At 38.8% G+C, this 17,534-nt stretch overlaps 1 protein-coding gene across 2 annotated transcripts in view; it reads left to right on the top strand.

Annotated features, from left to right (window-relative positions):
- FGD6 (FYVE, RhoGEF and PH domain containing 6) overlaps positions 1 to 17,534 on the top strand; it is a 107,846-nt gene that overhangs the window by 87,879 nt on the left and 2,433 nt on the right. For both annotated transcript variants that reach the window (XM_039236625.1, XM_039236624.1), the window contains exons 15-20: positions 6,153 to 6,255; positions 6,750 to 6,896; positions 7,689 to 7,791; positions 9,669 to 9,796; positions 15,458 to 15,586; positions 16,411 to 16,559. In XM_039236625.1, coding sequence (XP_039092556.1) covers positions 6,153 to 6,255; positions 6,750 to 6,896; positions 7,689 to 7,791; positions 9,669 to 9,796; positions 15,458 to 15,586; positions 16,411 to 16,559 — 759 coding nt within the window. The remainder of the gene's footprint in view (positions 1 to 6,152; positions 6,256 to 6,749; positions 6,897 to 7,688; positions 7,792 to 9,668; positions 9,797 to 15,457; positions 15,587 to 16,410; positions 16,560 to 17,534) is intronic.

Raw genomic sequence — 17,534 nt, 5'->3', positions numbered from 1 at the left:
AAAAAAAAAAAAAATGAGGAAGACTAGGGGCATCTGAGTGGCTCAGTTGTTTAAGCATCCAACTTTGGCTCAGGTCATGATCTCACTGTTCATGGGTTCGAACCCCATGTCGGGCTCATAGCCTGGAGCCTGCTTTGGATTCTGTGTCTCTCTCTTTCTCTGTCCTTCCCCCACTCATGCTCTGTCTCTCAAATAAAACATTAAAACAACTTTTTTAAAATGAGGAAGACTAAGAGAAAAATCAGTTGCTGTCTTAACAATACATAGTTGGCAAGTTAGAATACAAATGAAATTTTTTTTACTTTTAAATCTTTTGTTTATTTATGATACCACATTGCTTCAGACTGGAACCTGCACTGACTTATGTGTAAATCAAAATATATTACCGCTGTTTAAATCAAGTGCCAAGGAAATCAGAAGTTTTATGACTCATACATGTACATTGCTGAGTTACTGGCCAAATGGCAGAAGTAGATGTTTGGCAGGATTGGCCTGGTGCAGGGAGAGACCCCAACAGCCATGCTCAACTGTCGCATCTGGATAGCAACAGCAAGCGTTCTAACTGGAACCGTTTATTTCTCTGCATCAGGCACAATGCTATACTTTTATATTTATTTTCTCTTTCAGTTTCCATTATAACTAGTGGAGTAGGTGTTGTCTTGACCTTCCAGATGCGAAAAATGCAGACTCAGGGAGGTTAAATAATGCATCCAAGATTATAGGACTAATAAGCAGTCAAGCTGAAATTTTAACCTAGGTATATCTGACACTGAAAATCATGTTTTTAACCATTATAATTCTGCCTATGTCCGTGGATATCAAAGACTCAGACCAGATGTCTGACTTCCCATAATCAGGACCACAAGAACAGCCTCCTGGGTCATTGTCACTCTGCTGAAATGGAATGGCCACTGCTGCCTGACACCAAATCTCAGGATGACAGAAGAGAGATAGGGTTTGTTCAGGGTTTTGTCAGATGCTTCCCAGCTACCCGCCAGGGCAAGAAGTTTTGGGGCCAGGGGTGGGGGGTGGTGGTACCTGAAGCATCCTCCAGATTAATACTTGGAAAGTGATAGTGAACTCTTGATCATCTGGAACTGTAACTTTTGTTTTTTTGGGGTTTTTTTTTGTTTGAGTTTGAACAAAAGTACAAAGGACATCAAGTCCCTATGCAATAGGCTCCTGACAAATACTTAAGCTTGATTCTGAAAATCAAGAAAGTTATTTTCAAATATCCGGAGAAATTGTACCTATAAGAAAGTCAAGTTTTCAGTTACACTTAAATATCTTAATGAAAAATCTGCTTTGGTAGGAGTGCCTGGATGGCTCAGATGGTTGAGCATCCAACTCCTGATTTTGGCTTAGGTCCTGATCCCAGGGTTGTGGAATTGAGCCCCACACTCCATCCACTTTGAGCATGGAGCCTGCTTTAAGATTCTCTTTCTCTTCTCCCCCACCCCCCTACTTGCACGCCTACTCTCTCTCTCTAAAATTAAGTATATTTTATATATATATAAATTAACATATATATATATATATATGCATGCTTTGGTAAAAACAAAATTCCATTTTATTAAAAATTTTTGGGGTGCCTAGGGTGGCTCAGTCAGTTAAGCGTCCTACTTTGGCTCAGATCATAGTCTCATGGTTTGTAAGTTCAAGCCCCTCAAGTGATCCCCACATCAGGCTCTGTGCTGACAGCTTAGAGCCTGGAGCCTACTTTGGATTCTGTGTCTCCCTCTCTCTGTGCCTCTCCCCCACTTGCTCAGGCTCTCTCTCTCTCTTTCAAAAATAAATAAATATTAAAAAATAAATGAAAATTAAATTGTTCAGGAAACGATAATAAAACTTTCTTTTGGCATCTTAAAACTTAATAAGGTCATTGGATTTTTAAGTGTGTTGGGAAACCATCTGAGGGTGTTATATTTTAAAAAGAGGACACTGGCTTCTTTGTAGATGATAGACCATCAGAGTGTAGTCTAGATGTTGGGAGACCAGATAGGAAGCTAGATGATGCTTTATTGTACTAGAATGGTAAGAAATGCTCAGAATCGGAGAGAGGTAATAGGTTTATTGATGGATTAAATGTGGGTTACTCAGGAGAAATGATAAACTGGAAAGTTCTAGATAAAGGGGAAGTAAATTTCTGAGGAAGGATTAAAGTGGCTGGGGGGTGGGGGCGGGGAGGAGAACTGACACGTACTGAATGCCACCAGTGTACCATGCTCTTCTTCTGAGTTCCCCCAAGCACAGATAGCTGTGTACTCTGTAACATGTAGGAAGGAGTTACGAAGGCCTCCTGTGATCTGGTTCCTGTCTACCACACCAGCCTGATTTCCATCCATTCTCCTTGTCTTCACCCCCACCAAAACATGGCATGTTCTGGATCTATGTATTCTCCATGCATGCCAGCCTACCTCACATCCTTCTGCCTTGCACAGGCAGCTGCCTCTGCCTGGAATTCATTCCCTCATTCAGTAAGTAATATGGAACCTCTACGTTGCGTCAGGCAGTGTTTTAAGCATCAGGATACAGTGGAGAATTAAAAGGGCCCTTCCTTCTCTGACCTTGCATTCCATTAGGGAAGACATACACTTAGCAAAATGTCAAGACAATCAGTTATTATTACGATTAAGTAGTACACAGGAAAACTACCAGATGCTATGAGGCTGTGAAAAAGGAATCTTGAACTAACTTTGGTAGATAAAGGGCAGTGAAGGATAGCTTCCTGTAAGACCTGCTGTGTTCACTGAGTTATGAAGCATAAGTAGGAGTTGAATAGCAAGGCAAAGAGGAAGGAAAGAGGCTCCTGCTCATTAGGAATAATGTGTTCAAAGGTGCTGAGGTGGAAAGGGGCATGGCATATTCAAAGAACTGAAAGACCAGAATGGCATGGAAATAGAGAATGAGTGGGAGAGTGACCCAAGGTAAGCCTGGAGGGACAGGGGAAAGAGTTTGTGGATTTGGGTCTGGACCTGAAGAGCCACAGGAAATCACTTGTAGGGATTTTTTTTTTGTTTGTAGTAGGGATTGATGTGATCAGATTGGCCTTTTTAAAAGTTGGTTGCTGGGTGGAGAATGGTTTGGGAGGGGAAGTAAAGGGAGGTGATTAAGTGGACATGGGGATTGAAATAAGCATTAAGAGTGAGTCTTCAGCTTGCATACTGTCTCAGGTCGTGGTGTCATTCCCTGTGATAGGGAACACTGGGAGAAAAGCAGCTTTGGGGGAAGAATCAGGAATTTAGTTTCAGAGGTGCATATTGAATGTGATGTGCCTATCAGTCATCAAAATGGAGCCATCAATGAGGCAGTGTCTGTAAGGATCTGAAGGTCATAAGGGGACCCAGACTTGGCATATATTTGGGAGTCATCAGCTTCGAGAAGATAAGCAAAGCTAGAAGGGCAAATGAGGGTACACAGAGACACCACAGAGTTTTATGTCAAACTCCTAAATTCTTCCAGTCCTAACTTAGTCATCACCTCAGCAGAGCCTTCCTGCTCCCTAAATAAGGTGATTTACTGCTTCTACATTACTCCTCTACCTTGCTTTTATTGTATCATATGGTAATTAGTTGTTTTTATGTCTCACCTCAATTAGATATGAGCCCTTACAAGTGTGCGTTTTGTGTGCCCAGTTCATAGCTTAGTACCTGGCCCTCAGCAGGGGCTTCCTCTAGCTCCTACTCAGATGAATTGAAATAAAGTGACGTGGACTTTAGACCTTAGAATAGCATTCCACAGTAAAACAGGCAGTAAATAGTGTGGCAAGATCTAACATACCTGAAATCCCTTCTATTGGAGATTTTTCCCTTTGGAAATGCATCCCAATCAATGGGAGAATGTGCTTATTTAATACAAATTTTCTTTTTAGGTAATAGGCACATTCCATAAAGAATACACTTGGTTTAACTGCATTTTAAGTTGGTTTAACTGACGAAGATGCTGATTCTTCTACTAACCACGTACAAAAGAAGTGCTAGAATGTCTACTCAGTACTGCAGGCAAATGTGTGTGGTCTTTGGGAAATGTGTTATCAAGAGCTGGTAAATATTGTTTTGGCAGATCCCCACACAAGAGAGAGCCAGGAATGATTAAATGAAAGAACAGCATATGTGACATGATTTGCACAGTCAAATCACATTCCACATGCTCTCAGGGCTCCAGAAAAATCAGACGGCAAAGCTCAAATTAGCCATCTGCCTCTCTGCTTTCTTTTACCTCTTCCACTGAAAAGTAGAGGAAGGGGAGTTAGGAGGGACCTTAATGTTCTATGAATGTTTACTTGGAAGCTTGAACATGTATTCTCATAACGTACTCAGAGAACAGAGATAAATGACATGGTGGCAAAGGGTTCAGTCTTTAGCCACACTTGGGTCTGATACCACATCATGTTGTTGGCTAAAGGAAATTGCCTAACATTTCAAATCCTTGGACTGCTTATCTGTAAATGCTGCTGGCTGGTGGTGGTGATGGGATTGGGGAGATGGGGTGTAAGATCCAGTGATATAGTCCATGGGGTAGCTCTGAGGCTGCGATGTGATGACATTTGTAAAGCATTTAGCACAGTTGGCTGGCATGTAGTAACTGTTAAGTAACTGGCAGCTAGCTGGGGCAGTAATGGTAGAATAGGAGAGGTAATTGAGGCAGGTTTTGTTTGGATTAGAGAAATAAGAGCTATTCTATTTTACTTTATTCCTGGTATATAATGAAAATTTGAGAACTATATTGGTTTTAAAATTTTATTTTTAAAAGCAGATTTCTACTTTTTAATAACCATATAAATATGTATTCTAAATGACACTTAAGCTATTTAGTAGGAAGGTACATTTCTGAGTATAATTATTGTGGGGAAAGTGAGTGATTTTTTAGTATCTCCTTGACTTGCTCTGCGCTCAGCAAAATACAACAAAATACACCCATTCATACCATTCTACATAATGACATTATTTAAGGGCGTCTGGGCGGCTCAGTCAGTTAAGCGTCTGACTCTTGATTTTGGCTCAGGTCCTGTCTCACAATTTGATATGGAGCCAGGCAATGCCTGCTTAGTATTCTCTCTCCCTCTCTCTCTGCCCCTCCCCTACTCCCTCTCATGTGCACACACGCACTCCCTCTCAAAATAAATAAATAAACTTTAAAGTGCAAATATTCTTAAAATTAAAGTGAATAATACAATGAAACTGCATATTCATTCGCCCAGATTTGAATCTTATCAAGATTCTGCCACAAATTTTTTTTCCTAAAGTATTTCAAAGCAGATTGCAGATATCATGTCCTTTTACACCTACCTACTTTCATATGCCTCTGCAACAAACACACATTTCCTTACACAGTCCTATTTCCATTATTGTGGTAGATTTTTTTTTTGAGAGATGATTATGTCTGCACACACACGCACTACCTAAAATGTGCCTCTCACTCTTGAGTATACAACTAAAGCTAACTGTGCTGATACCACTCATCAGAGGTTTTTGGAGGAGGTGTAGTTGCAAAAAAGCAAAACAAGAATGTGTTTTCCTGAACAAGCTTTCCCCCATTTGGTCCATTTCTGTCTAGATTTGAATCCCTTAGCTCTTGATGATCTGAGGGTAGGAACAGAAAACATGAATAGTTAGGGAGTCCTAACAACAACTGCGGGCTATTTCCCTTGTTAACGCTCCCTAGACATCTGTTTATGATACCAAATGCATGTTTCCTTTACTCCGGTGCGCTTTCTAGAAATTTTTAGCAACTAATGACCTAAAAATATTAGGATTCTATGCTGTAAGCTTGGATTTGACACTTGATTCCTTGGAATAATTTTAAATTCTAGGATAATATCTTAGGAAACGCCTTGGTTATGGAAATAACCCTAATTCTTAATTGTATGATTAGCTCTTAAGCCAAGCAAAAAAACTTCCAAATTTAAGAGACTTCAAAAGTATAGAACAGGACGTTGGGGAAGAAAAAAAGCATTGTGTTTCATAAAATGTCATGCATGCTGCAGTGCCTGCTCTGATTATTTGTGCACACAAACCTCGAGCTGCTGCCCGTCGCCAGCATTGTTGGAGGCTGGTGGGATCTGTTGCCATGGCAGGAGGAAAAGAAGTAAGAAAAAGGCAAAGAATAAAAGCTGACATCTGGTTGATGGAACCTTCTTTTGCCCCCAACAGTTCTGCCACAGAAAGGGATGAATGGCTAGAAGCGATTTCCAGGTCAATAGAAGAGTATGCTAAAAAACGAATCACATTCTGTCCTAGTAGGAGTCTTGATGAGGTATTGTCTTTTCCTTATTCTTTTTTCAGTGTGTTTCAGTTTTTACCTTGAAGAAGCTTTTCCCAGGGGTTTAGAAAAGCAACATGTGTTTCACAGAAAGATACATGTGTGTGTATAATTTCAGAGCTCACTATCCTATTAATGCCTTAACTGCAAGTCCATGATAACACATAGCACATTTTATTTTTTCTGGTTGTAAAACTTCATTGTAAAAAATTTGAGAAATAGCATATCATTTAAGGAAGAAACTAATCAGCTGTCATGGCACTACCATAGACATCTTTCTAAGTTAATTTTGCATTAAAGGATTATTAAATATAGCTAATCTTAATATCCCGAGAACATGAAAAATATAATGGCCTGTCATTCATCCCACATCCTTGATAATTCCATCAGAATTGTGAGCCAGTATTGCCCAAAAAAAGTGGGGGGGGGACTTGAATCTATAGCACTCAGTGAGCACAGAGATAATGAAAAGTCTTGTTCTTCCACAGGCTGATGCAGAAAATAAAGAGGAAGTCAGTCCTCTTGGATCAAAGGCTCCCATCTGGATCCCTGATACCAGAGCCACGATGTGTATGATCTGCACGAGCGAGTTTACTCTGACCTGGAGACGACACCACTGCCGGGCCTGCGGAAAGGTTGGAGAAGATGAAGCCCATCTCCACTGTGATTTTTTATAGCTCCAGGCTGTACATAGTGAGGAAGCATGTCTCCTCCTGTAAATCGTGGCAGGGGGAAAAAAGATACTGAGTCATGGATGATACTTTCTCTAAATATTTAGACATAGGGCCGTTGTTACCCTTATCTACCAAGGTTATTGTAGAATGTCAATAATAGGCAATTTTTACTAAAATATTTCACAGTTAAATAGACTCCTATATTTGCTGATAATTATTTAAACTACATTTATCTAGATACTAAGTATTTAATAGAGATACTTTCAATATTGAAGTTATCACTGGTAACACTTCTAGATCTTCATGAGCATAGTGACAATGACGTCAGATAGTTACCATGAGGACTAAACAAGGTCTATTTCGAGAGCATTTCATACAGCGCCAGATGCTTGGTGGAAGTGCAGCAGACATGGCTGTGGTTACAGCAGCAGTGATGACCAGGTCAATGTCACTGATGACCAATATGGCTACCAGAGGACTTAGTGCATGCCATACGCAGTTCTGAACATTCTGCACACATTAACACTGTTAGCGTTTTATTTTATGGAGTTAGCAGAGAGTCATAATAATGTGTCCTCTTCATCTTCCAGTGTGTGAGTTCACTACAGGCCTGGACCCCATAGGGGTGAAATTGAGAGTTGGTGGTTGTGAAAAGGCTTAGAAAGCACTATAGGTAGACAGCATTATAAATTGTAGCAAACTTGATGGTTTGATACTGTTATTCTAAATGAAATAATTCCAATGTGTTTTCAGATTGTTTGCCAAGCTTGTTCGTCAAATAAGTATGGTTTAGATTACCTGAAAAATCAACCAGCAAGAGTATGTGAACATTGTTTCCAAGAACTGCAGAAACTAGGTAATATATAAGTAGAGATTTAACAAATTCGTTTATTCCCAGATGCTTTCAGCCTTCTGAAAGAATCATCTTAGGCATGTGAGCAAGATGATTGGTGATATTAAGAATTTTGCTTTCTTGAGCAACTGGGTGGCTCAATTGGTTGAGCTTCTGACTTCAGCTCAGGTCATGATCTCGTGTTCATGGGTTCGATCCCCACATTGGGCTCTGTGCTGACAGCTCAGAGCCTGGAGCCTGCTTCAGATTCTGTGTCTCCCTCTCTCTCTGCCCCTCCCCCACTTGTGCATGTGGGTGTACAAACTCTCTCTCTCTCTCTCTTTCACACACATGCACACACACACACACACAAATAAGTAAATATACTTAAATTTTAAAACAAAGGATTTTGCTTTCTTAATTAAGCTTTTCTTAACTCATAGAATACTAATTGTAGAAGTGCAGTTACAGGATGAAATGCATTAAAACAGTACAAAAGAACTGTAACTTTCAGGTAATTTTGAAGTTTTCAGTTTTACAACTGTGTGCTCATTAACAAATCATTTTTGTCTACTGTAAAATAATTCTCTATGGTAATATACTAGATGGCATTTTGTTAGCCTATTTCTAATCACTTGGACTGATTTGGTGAGATTCTATGGTATATCTAAAATGTTCAGCTTTTACCAAATACAAAATGATAAATCATATATGCCTACTCACTGTTTGCAGGTATCCATCCCCATAGTTAAGATGAGTGCAGCAAGCAGGACTGCTCAGGTTTATGTTTTGGAAGAGAGCATTGGTTAAATTCCCGAAACCTATTGTATCTAAATTTCAAAAAGGTTGTCCTTCATTTCAGCCCTATCTTTCATCTGGTCTACTATAATAGTTTTCTAACAGGTTTTCTGCTACAAACTCTTCCTCCTTCCTACTGCCAGATGTTTTTTTCCTAAATTTAGTCTGCTCATGTCACTTCCCAGCTTAAAAGACCTTTAATTTCCCACAACTTAAACAACAGTTCATGTTCCTTAGAACCAGCCTTTTTTTCCTCAGCCTTATTATTCTCCAAATAGATGATCTAATATCATACCTCTGCTTTTGGTTATGCTGACTTCAGGGAGTCTTTTTCCTCCTCCTTTTGACTTGGCAGACCCCTACTTATATTGTAATGGCCAACTCAAACATCTTACTCTCTTCTCAGCTTTCACTGAACTTCTGCAGTCAAGTTTAATGGCTTCCCTGTCTTGTCTTAGCCCCCTTTCTAGCATTTTGTTCATTATAATGTTCTTATTTTGTCATATATCTAGATACTAAACACTGCTGTTAGGTTGTTGGGGGTTTTTTAAGTCAGAAGTTTATGGAATTAGTTTAGGGGGTGCCTAGGTGGCTCAGCTGGTTAAGTGTCCCAACTTCAGCTCAGGTCATGATCTCACGGTTTGTGACTTCGAGCCCTGCATCAGGCTCTGTGCTGACAGCTCAGAGCTTGGAGCCTGCTTCAGATTCTGTGTCTCCCTCTCTCTGGCCCTCCCTCACACTCATTCTGTCTCTCTCTTTCAAAAATAAACATTAAAGAAAATTTATAGAATTAATTTCAGTTAATACATTGACATGTTAGTACATTAAGTAGTGCATTAACATGTTTCAGAATTGTGAAGGCACAAAAGAGTAATCCTTTAACATGGTTCACACCTGAAAAATCTTAAAATCATAGACAGGAGAAAGCCTTTCTCCCACACAGCTTCCAGCCATCCATCGTTTTTTCCCCAGGGATCTCAGTGTCCTCAGCTTCTCAAGTATTCTTCCATGGATATTTTATGCAGCAGTGGTAATTGATATGAATTAAATTGAATTGCAGAATGCTTACCATTGGCTACATAAGTGAATCTGATTTGTTTTAGATCACCAGAATTCTCCTAAGATTGGATCTCCTGGAAACATTAAATCTCCGTCAAGTGCCTTATCATCAGTCTTACATAGTATTCCATCAGGGAGGAAACAGAAAAAAATCCCAGCTGCTCTCAAAGAAGTAAGTGTTTCCATTAAACTTGCAACCTGATACAGGCTGAATTATTCATATGCATATAATACACTGTTTTTCTTTCATAAAGGAAGATGTCATTTCCCACCACTGTTAAGACATGGCATTTTAATACTGGTGATGGATGTGGCTGATGCCTCACTCTCTTGCTTGACCTGAGTCATTTAGAAAATGGCAGTTGAAAGGTTTGGAGAACATTTTATAGCAATGATAGAAAGTAAAGATAATTTAGACACATGTGAATTTTTAAAATTACTTTCAGGAAAACTCTTACCAGAGGGAAAAGGTCTACAGAATATTTTGGGTGTTTTTTTAGCATTTCCTGATCTGCACAGTTTGTTAATGGTAAGCATTTGTTGGCTGTATACAGCTTCACTGATAATAATTGTCTTTCCTTTCAACTTAAAAGAAAACTTTAAAAAGTTAGGATAGTCTGCACAGTTAAATCTGCCAGTGGTATAATCCACAGGCATCACCAATATCCTATCCCATCTCAAATTCAAGTTCAGTTAGCCAGTGTCAGGTAACGTACAGCACTGTGTATCTGACCACCACCATTTGATTAGTTTATTAGTTCCACCTACAGCCAGTTTTGTGGCCAGCAGAAGTTTAAATTTTGTTCTCTTGCTTGGATACTCTGGAGGTGTTCTACTGTGGAACATGGAAGCAGAGAACTCTAAAAATTTGACCAAGATTGTGTTCTTTCTGTAAAGTGGAATGTATTTCATCACGGCAGTTAAAACACTAAGAAATGATTTACAGCCAATTTCATGAAATAGTAAGAATAGGACTTAAAGTTCTAATTGCCAAGTTTCTTTAATTAAGGTGATTTATTTATTTTTTTAATGTGTATTTATTTTTGAAAGCAAGAGCACAAGTGGGAAAGTGGCAGAGATAGAGGGAGACAGAAGACCTGGAGTGGGCTCTGCACTGACAGCAGCAAGCCTGATGTGGCACTTGAACTCACGAACTGTGAGATCGTGATCTAAGCTGAGGTCAGATACTCAACTGACTGAGCCACCCTGGCACCCCTAGTTAAGGGGATTTAGTACTCTGAACTATCCCTTCTATCACTCAGTTCCTTTTTTTTAAATTTTACTTTATTTTTATTATTTTTTAATGTTTTTTTATTTATTTCTGAGAGAGAGAGAGACAGCGTGAGCAGGGAAGGGTTAGAGAGAGACTGTGACACAGAATCTGAAACAGGCTCCAGGCTCTGAGCTGTCAGCACAGAGCCTGACACGGGGCTTGAACCCATGAACTGTGAGATCATGACCTGAGCTGAAGTCGGACACTTAACCAACTGAGCCACTCAGGCGCCTGAATCTAAATTGACCTTCAGAACTTTAAGGTTCTTAACCAACTGAAATAGTTTTCAGTTCTCTATAGCCGTTTGCCTGTCTATGCTGATGCCATGGTAACACTTGTTCCCCTTGTCAGTCTAAACTCCACAGCACTGGTTGCAAAACCCTTTCAGCTCTTGACTAGAGCCAGCCTGACTCCAATCCCATTTTATACATCTTTCCAACCAACCACACAAACAGACCTTCTGCTGTCACACCTCTACTTCCTAACTGCAGGCATTTCTTCCTTTACTCCACTGGTCCTCAAAGTGTCCTCCAGAGCACCACATGGAAACTTACTAGGAATGGAAATTCTTAGGCCCCACCCAAGGTCTATAGAAACTTTAATAAGCATTCTCGGTGATTCAGGTGTATACTACAGTTTGAGAATCACTGCTTTGCTCCTTTGAAATAAGACTGGGAAAACTAATTTTTCCAGTTAAGTGCTATACAAGTAAAAGTATTGTACTTGGGAAGCTGTGTTTTTTGTCTTTTTATTTGTAATTGAGTTGAAATTCACATAACTTATAATTAACCATTTAAAGTATACAGTAATTCGGGGTGCCTGGGTGGCTTAGTCAGTTAAGCGTCCGACTTTCGCTTAGGTCATGATCTCGCAGTTTGTGGGTTCGAGCCCCACGTCGGGTTCTCTGCTGACTGCCAGCTCAGAGCCTGGAGCCTGTTTCAGTCTGTGACTCCCTCTCTCTCTGACCTTCCCCTGCTTGCTCTGTCTCTCTCTCTCTCCTAGAAATAAATTAAAAACATTAAAAATAAATAAATAAATATACAGTAATTCAGGGGCACCTAGCTGGCTCAGTTGGTAGAGCATGAGACTCTTGATCTTGGGATCATAAGTGTGAGTCCCACATTCAGTGTAGAGTTTACTTTAAACATAAATAAAATCTTTAAAAAAAAAATAAAGCAATACAATTCGTTGGTATTGAGGGTATTCACGACACTGTGCAACCACCATATTGCTCTACTTGCAAAATTTTTTCATCGCCCCATAAAAGCACCTTGTATCCATTAAATAATCCATCGCCCTTGTCCCCTCTCTCCACCCTCTCTGGTAACCACTAACCTGTTCTCTTTCTCTGTGTATATGTCTATTCTGGATATCTCATGTAAAAAGAATCCTATAATATGTGACCTTTTATGTCTGGCTGTTTTCATTTTTGTACAATATTTTAGAAGCTCACCTAAGTTATAGCGTTATCAGTACTTTGTTTCTTTTTTTATCTGAATAATATTCCATTGTATGTATATATCAGAATTTATCAATTCATTTGTTAATAGACATCTGGGTTGTTTCTGCCTTCGGATTATTATAAATAACAGGGCTATGAATATTGTGTGCAAATGGCCGTGTGGACATATGTTTTCATTTGTCTTAGTTATATACCTAGGAGTGGAACTGCTTGGTCACATGGTAATTTATGTTCAACATTTTAAGGAAATGGGATATGTTTTTATTCCAGTAAAAATGTTCGATACATTTTCAGAAAGTCATCATTTTTAGAATTATATTCAGAGTCTCAGTACCCTCAGTAATGGCAGGCTATACCTCTTGAGTTAGACTTGATTTATGTTTTAAATAATCAAATCAGGGGTGCCTGGGTGGCATAGTTACAGTTGATTAAGTATCCAACTCTTTTTTTTTTTTTAATTTCTGAGAGGGAGAGATAAAGAGACAGTGTGACAGGGGAAGATCAGAGAGAGGGAGACACAGAATCAGAAGCAGGCTCTAGGCTCCAAGCTATCAGCACAGAGCCCCACATGGGGCTCGAACCCATGAATGGTGAGATCATGACCTGAGCCAGAGTCGGACACTTAACCGACTGAGCCACCCAGGTGCCCCACATCCAACTCTTGATCTTGGCTCAGGTCATGATCTCAGAGTTTGTGAGTTTAAACTCCACATCGGGTTCTGCACTGATAATGAGGAGTCTGCTTTGAAGTCTATCTCTCCTTCTCTCTGCCCCTCTCCCATTTGTGCTCCCTTTCTCTTTCTCTCTCTCTCTCTCTCAAAATAAATAAATAAACTTAAATAAATAAATAAGTAAACAAACAGTTAAATAATCAAAACATTGGAAGGAAAGTTTTGTGAATTGTGATTAAGCTGATTAAGACCAATTTTATTTTTAAAAAGATAATAGAGGGGACTATTCATGAGTTTTCAGTGTTGTGATTGGTATTCTTTTAGAGCCAAAAAACTAAGAATATTCCAAAAGAGGAACATACAAAATATTTTGAGCAATCATAGTAACACTAAAGTACATAGTAGCATCCCAATATAACTACATTTCTAGAAAAATTTCATTTAAACATAGACATTCTAATTAAAAAAATATAATCTTCTACAAGGATGTTATTTTTTTTATATAAATTTGCTTGCACTTGATATTAAAGTTTCCACTAGCTGTGATACCTGAGTGGCTTGATTTCAGCTCAGGTCACCATCTCACAGTTTGTGAGATCTGATGGAGCCTGGTTGGGGTTCTCTCTGCCCCTCCCCCGCTTGTATGCATGCTATTTCAAATTAAATAAACAAGCATTAAACAATAAAACTATTAACAGAGAGGTAAATAGAAATTCTATTATTTTTGATGATTTTAAGGATCAGTTTCTGATCCTCAAATTTTTGTCTGAGAAAAACTTAGTTTGCTTCATAAAAGGATGAAAATGTTTTAATCTCTAGGCAAAAAAGCAGTAAGTTTTCAATGATTATACTGTCAGTTGAAACTTTTCTTTTTCACATAGGAACAAGAGAGAAATAGAAAACCAAATTTAGGAATTGTGTTATTAGTAGAATGGTGAGCAGACTTTTAAGATGGTTCCATGGTCCATTTCTCTGATAATCACACTTCTGTACAGTTTCCTCCCCCTTGTGTGGGAGGAGGACCTGTGACTTGCTCTGAACCAACAGAATATGGGGAAGATAATGGCATGTCACTCCCATGATTATGTTACGTTATAGGAGACTCCATATGCTGTAGATGGGCTCTAGAGACTTTCTCTCATGCTGGCTTTGAAGAGGTAAATAGCTGTCTCAGTAGGCTTGCATGGCATGGAAATGAGGGTGAGCTCCAGGCAAAAGGCAGCAAGAGCCCAGGGCCCTCAGTTTCATAACTTCAAGGAAATGAATACTGCCAAAAACCTGAGTCTGCTTGGAAGTAGACCCTTCCCTAGTCAGCTTTCAGATGAGAATGCAGTGTTGGCCAACATCTTGAATGCGAACCTGCAGAGATCCCAGCTAAGCTGTGCCCGGACTCCTGAGACAACACACGTATGTTGTTTTAACCCACCAAGTTGCTGGTAATTTGTATGTAGCAACAGAAAACAAATACAAGTGGATTCTATGGATTTTTAAAGTCTACCTTTAATCATGTATGAAATGTCATTTCTTACAAATTGTATGAGAAGGATGAAATATTGTTTAATGTAAACTTTATTATTATTATTATTATTTTACTATTTATGTATTTTGAGAAAAAGAGAAGGAGTCTGGCCGGGGAGAGGCAGGGAGCAAGGGAGAGAGAAAAACCTAAGCCAGCTTCGTGCTATCAGTGCAGAATCTGACATGGGGCTCAATCTCACAAACTGTGAGATCGTGACCTGAGCCACTCAAGTGCCCCTCATACAATAAGTCCAAAAAGTTATTTCAGGAACAGAGTTAAAGGTTTAAGTAATTTTCCCTAACATTGCAAAATATGAAGAAGAGTAAACAACATATACGGTCCCCCAAGATGCAACTTTGAAAAAGCATTTCTGATTTTTTTTTTTAATATTTTTATTTATTTCCAGGAGAGAGAGAGACAGCGTGAAGAGGGGAGGGTCAGAGAGAGAGGGAGACACAGACTCCGAAATAGGCTCCAGGCTCTGAGCTGGCAGTCAGCACAGAGCCCTATGCGGGGCTCGAACCCACTACCGCGAGATCATGACCCAAGCGAAAGTCGGACGCTCAACCGACTAAGCCACCCAGGCGCCCCTCATTTCTGATCTTTAGAATTATTTTTCTTCTTCTGGAAACCAGGAAAACACAGGTGACACCACAAAGAAATACATACATGGAAGCACAATTCAAGCAGAATGCTGGAATTGCTTCTAAATGAAAGGAGTTTTTATGCCCATGATAATGGCAGTATTCACAATTTGTACAGTAGCAGACTTTGAACATAATTTCATTCTGAAACATTATATTAATTATGGTTATTGCTTTCAGCACCAATGATCAAAAGCAGTTTGTTACTTTAAATTTTGTTGCTGTCTGAAAACCATTAATCTATGTATGGGGTTTACTTACTAGGTATCAGCAAACACAGAAGATTCTTCCATGAGTGGCTATTTGTACAGATCAAAGGGCAATAAAAAACCCTGGAAACACTTGTGGTTTGTCATAAAAAATAAAGTGCTGTATACATATGCTGCAAGTGAGGTAAGATCTGAAATCTAAAGATGAATAATTTGGGAGTCCGGTTTTATAATGCCAATTAGAAATAATCACAATATTTGTTTGATTTGTTTGTTTTGTGTATTTTTGTTTTGCACTGCTTTTTGAGGGGGCGATTTTTTTTTTTCTGTTATCTTTAATGTCAACAATGTCTTAGAGCTCTTACTCAAAAATGTTGGGAATTTTCTGTAGTATTAAGATGTAACTTTTTGGTGTCATGTGGCTACTAACAACTTCACTAAAGGTAGAAGTTCTTATTCTTTCTGCCAACCTGTCATTGAACACAGTCCCTTGACTATCCCCAGATTGTATTGATCAGGCTTCAAGCAAGATAGACTTTGTTTGGGTTAGAAACAATTCCTGGCTGGCCATTTGCTCTTACATTACCCTTTCTCCTATCTGATCACCCTGTGTTCTAACAACATCCTATAAAAACCACTGCTCTAAGAGCCAAGCTTTTCTTTAGTGGGACAGGGTAAATCACTTATCTTTCTGAGCTTGTTTTCTGCATCCATAAAATGAAAGTAATATGATTACCTGCTTCCCCTGATTGTGGAGAAATATGTGCAATTAGATGAGTGTGAACCCAATGAAAACTATTTAGCACAGTGTCTGGCTCATGGGGTAGCTGCAGGGGTGGGGGATGTCTTAATACTGTTGGATAAATGAAAATAAATAACATTGTTAGAATTATCATTGTTTTATATAGTGTGTGCATATAAAATTAGAGCTATATAGTTTAAGAGTTTGCAAATCTGAGTTTTGTATCAATTTAAAGCCCCATCTCCCTTTTTGTCTTTTTAAATTAGGATGTAGCAGCTTTGGAGAGTCAGCCTTTACTAGGGTTCACTGTCACTCAGGTCAAAGATGAGAATTCAGAGTCTAGAGTGTTCCAGTTGCTGCACAAAAACATGTTATTTTATTTGTTCAAAGCAGATGATGCTCACTCAGCTCAGAAGTAAGTAATTTAGACATTTTTCTTTCATACATGAGTTTCAGGTTGTTAAATGATTGATTTTAAAATAACCTACTTTTGTGCATTGGGACAATTAAGAATTTAAATCAAAGATCCAAATTAGGAAGATGTAACATATTTTTCAAACTCTTTAGAATCGTTTTAAGGACAAGCAAGAGGATCTGGAATATTTTCAGGAGGCAGAAGGGAAAAGAAAATAGGTAGTTCTGTCCAAAATATTTTGTCTATACCTGACCTCCGAGGAAACAGCATGAAACCGCTCTGCTGAAAGGAAAGGAAGCTGAGGCATTTGACCTCTCCTTCATTGAGGGTGAGGATCATCTCTTGAAACATTCCAGAACTTTGGCAATCCAGTGATTCAATTGTGCCATAGAACAGCGGGAGTTTAAACAGCTGCTTGCTAACTTACTTCTTTGGGAAAAGGGTCAAACACATTAAGAGGCTCCCATGCTGTTCCCAATAACTGAGTAAAAGGAAATGGATATCATTTTAGATGGTAAAGGCTTTTAAACAGTCTCTTCAAAATTCCAACAAGAATATTTGTTTTGATGTCATGTCGTGGTTTGATAGAGAAGCATCTCTCTGTGGAACCCAGGTCCTTTGTAAACAAAATAGTGCAGTTTACCTTTCACCAAATCTTCCATTTGATTTTTATTTTGGCCTCACAAGTTACACGTTTTTGTTTTCACTAAGATGTGCTTATGTTTTCTCAATAGGCTTAAAACAGTGCATGCAGATAAAAAAAGAAGAATGCTTTAAGTAAGCAAGGCTTGTCTTTTCTTAAGGTAGTTAGAATTAATGTACCAGAATTACATATGCTCCTGCATATTAATCTGGTACAATGTTGCAAATACTCTGGAACACTTTTTTTTTTTTTCTATGTTAGGATATCTACTGTGTATATCTGTTACTCTAAATTTTTTTAATTGAACTGAAGAATATTTAAAATTATGTCAC

Source organism: Hyaena hyaena, unplaced genomic scaffold, assembly GCF_003009895.1.
Source record: "Hyaena hyaena isolate Hyena2069 unplaced genomic scaffold, ASM300989v1 scaffold_113, whole genome shotgun sequence".
Taxonomy (NCBI): Eukaryota; Metazoa; Chordata; class Mammalia; order Carnivora; family Hyaenidae; genus Hyaena; species Hyaena hyaena.
This window is presented reverse-complemented; position numbering and strand designations above follow the sequence as displayed.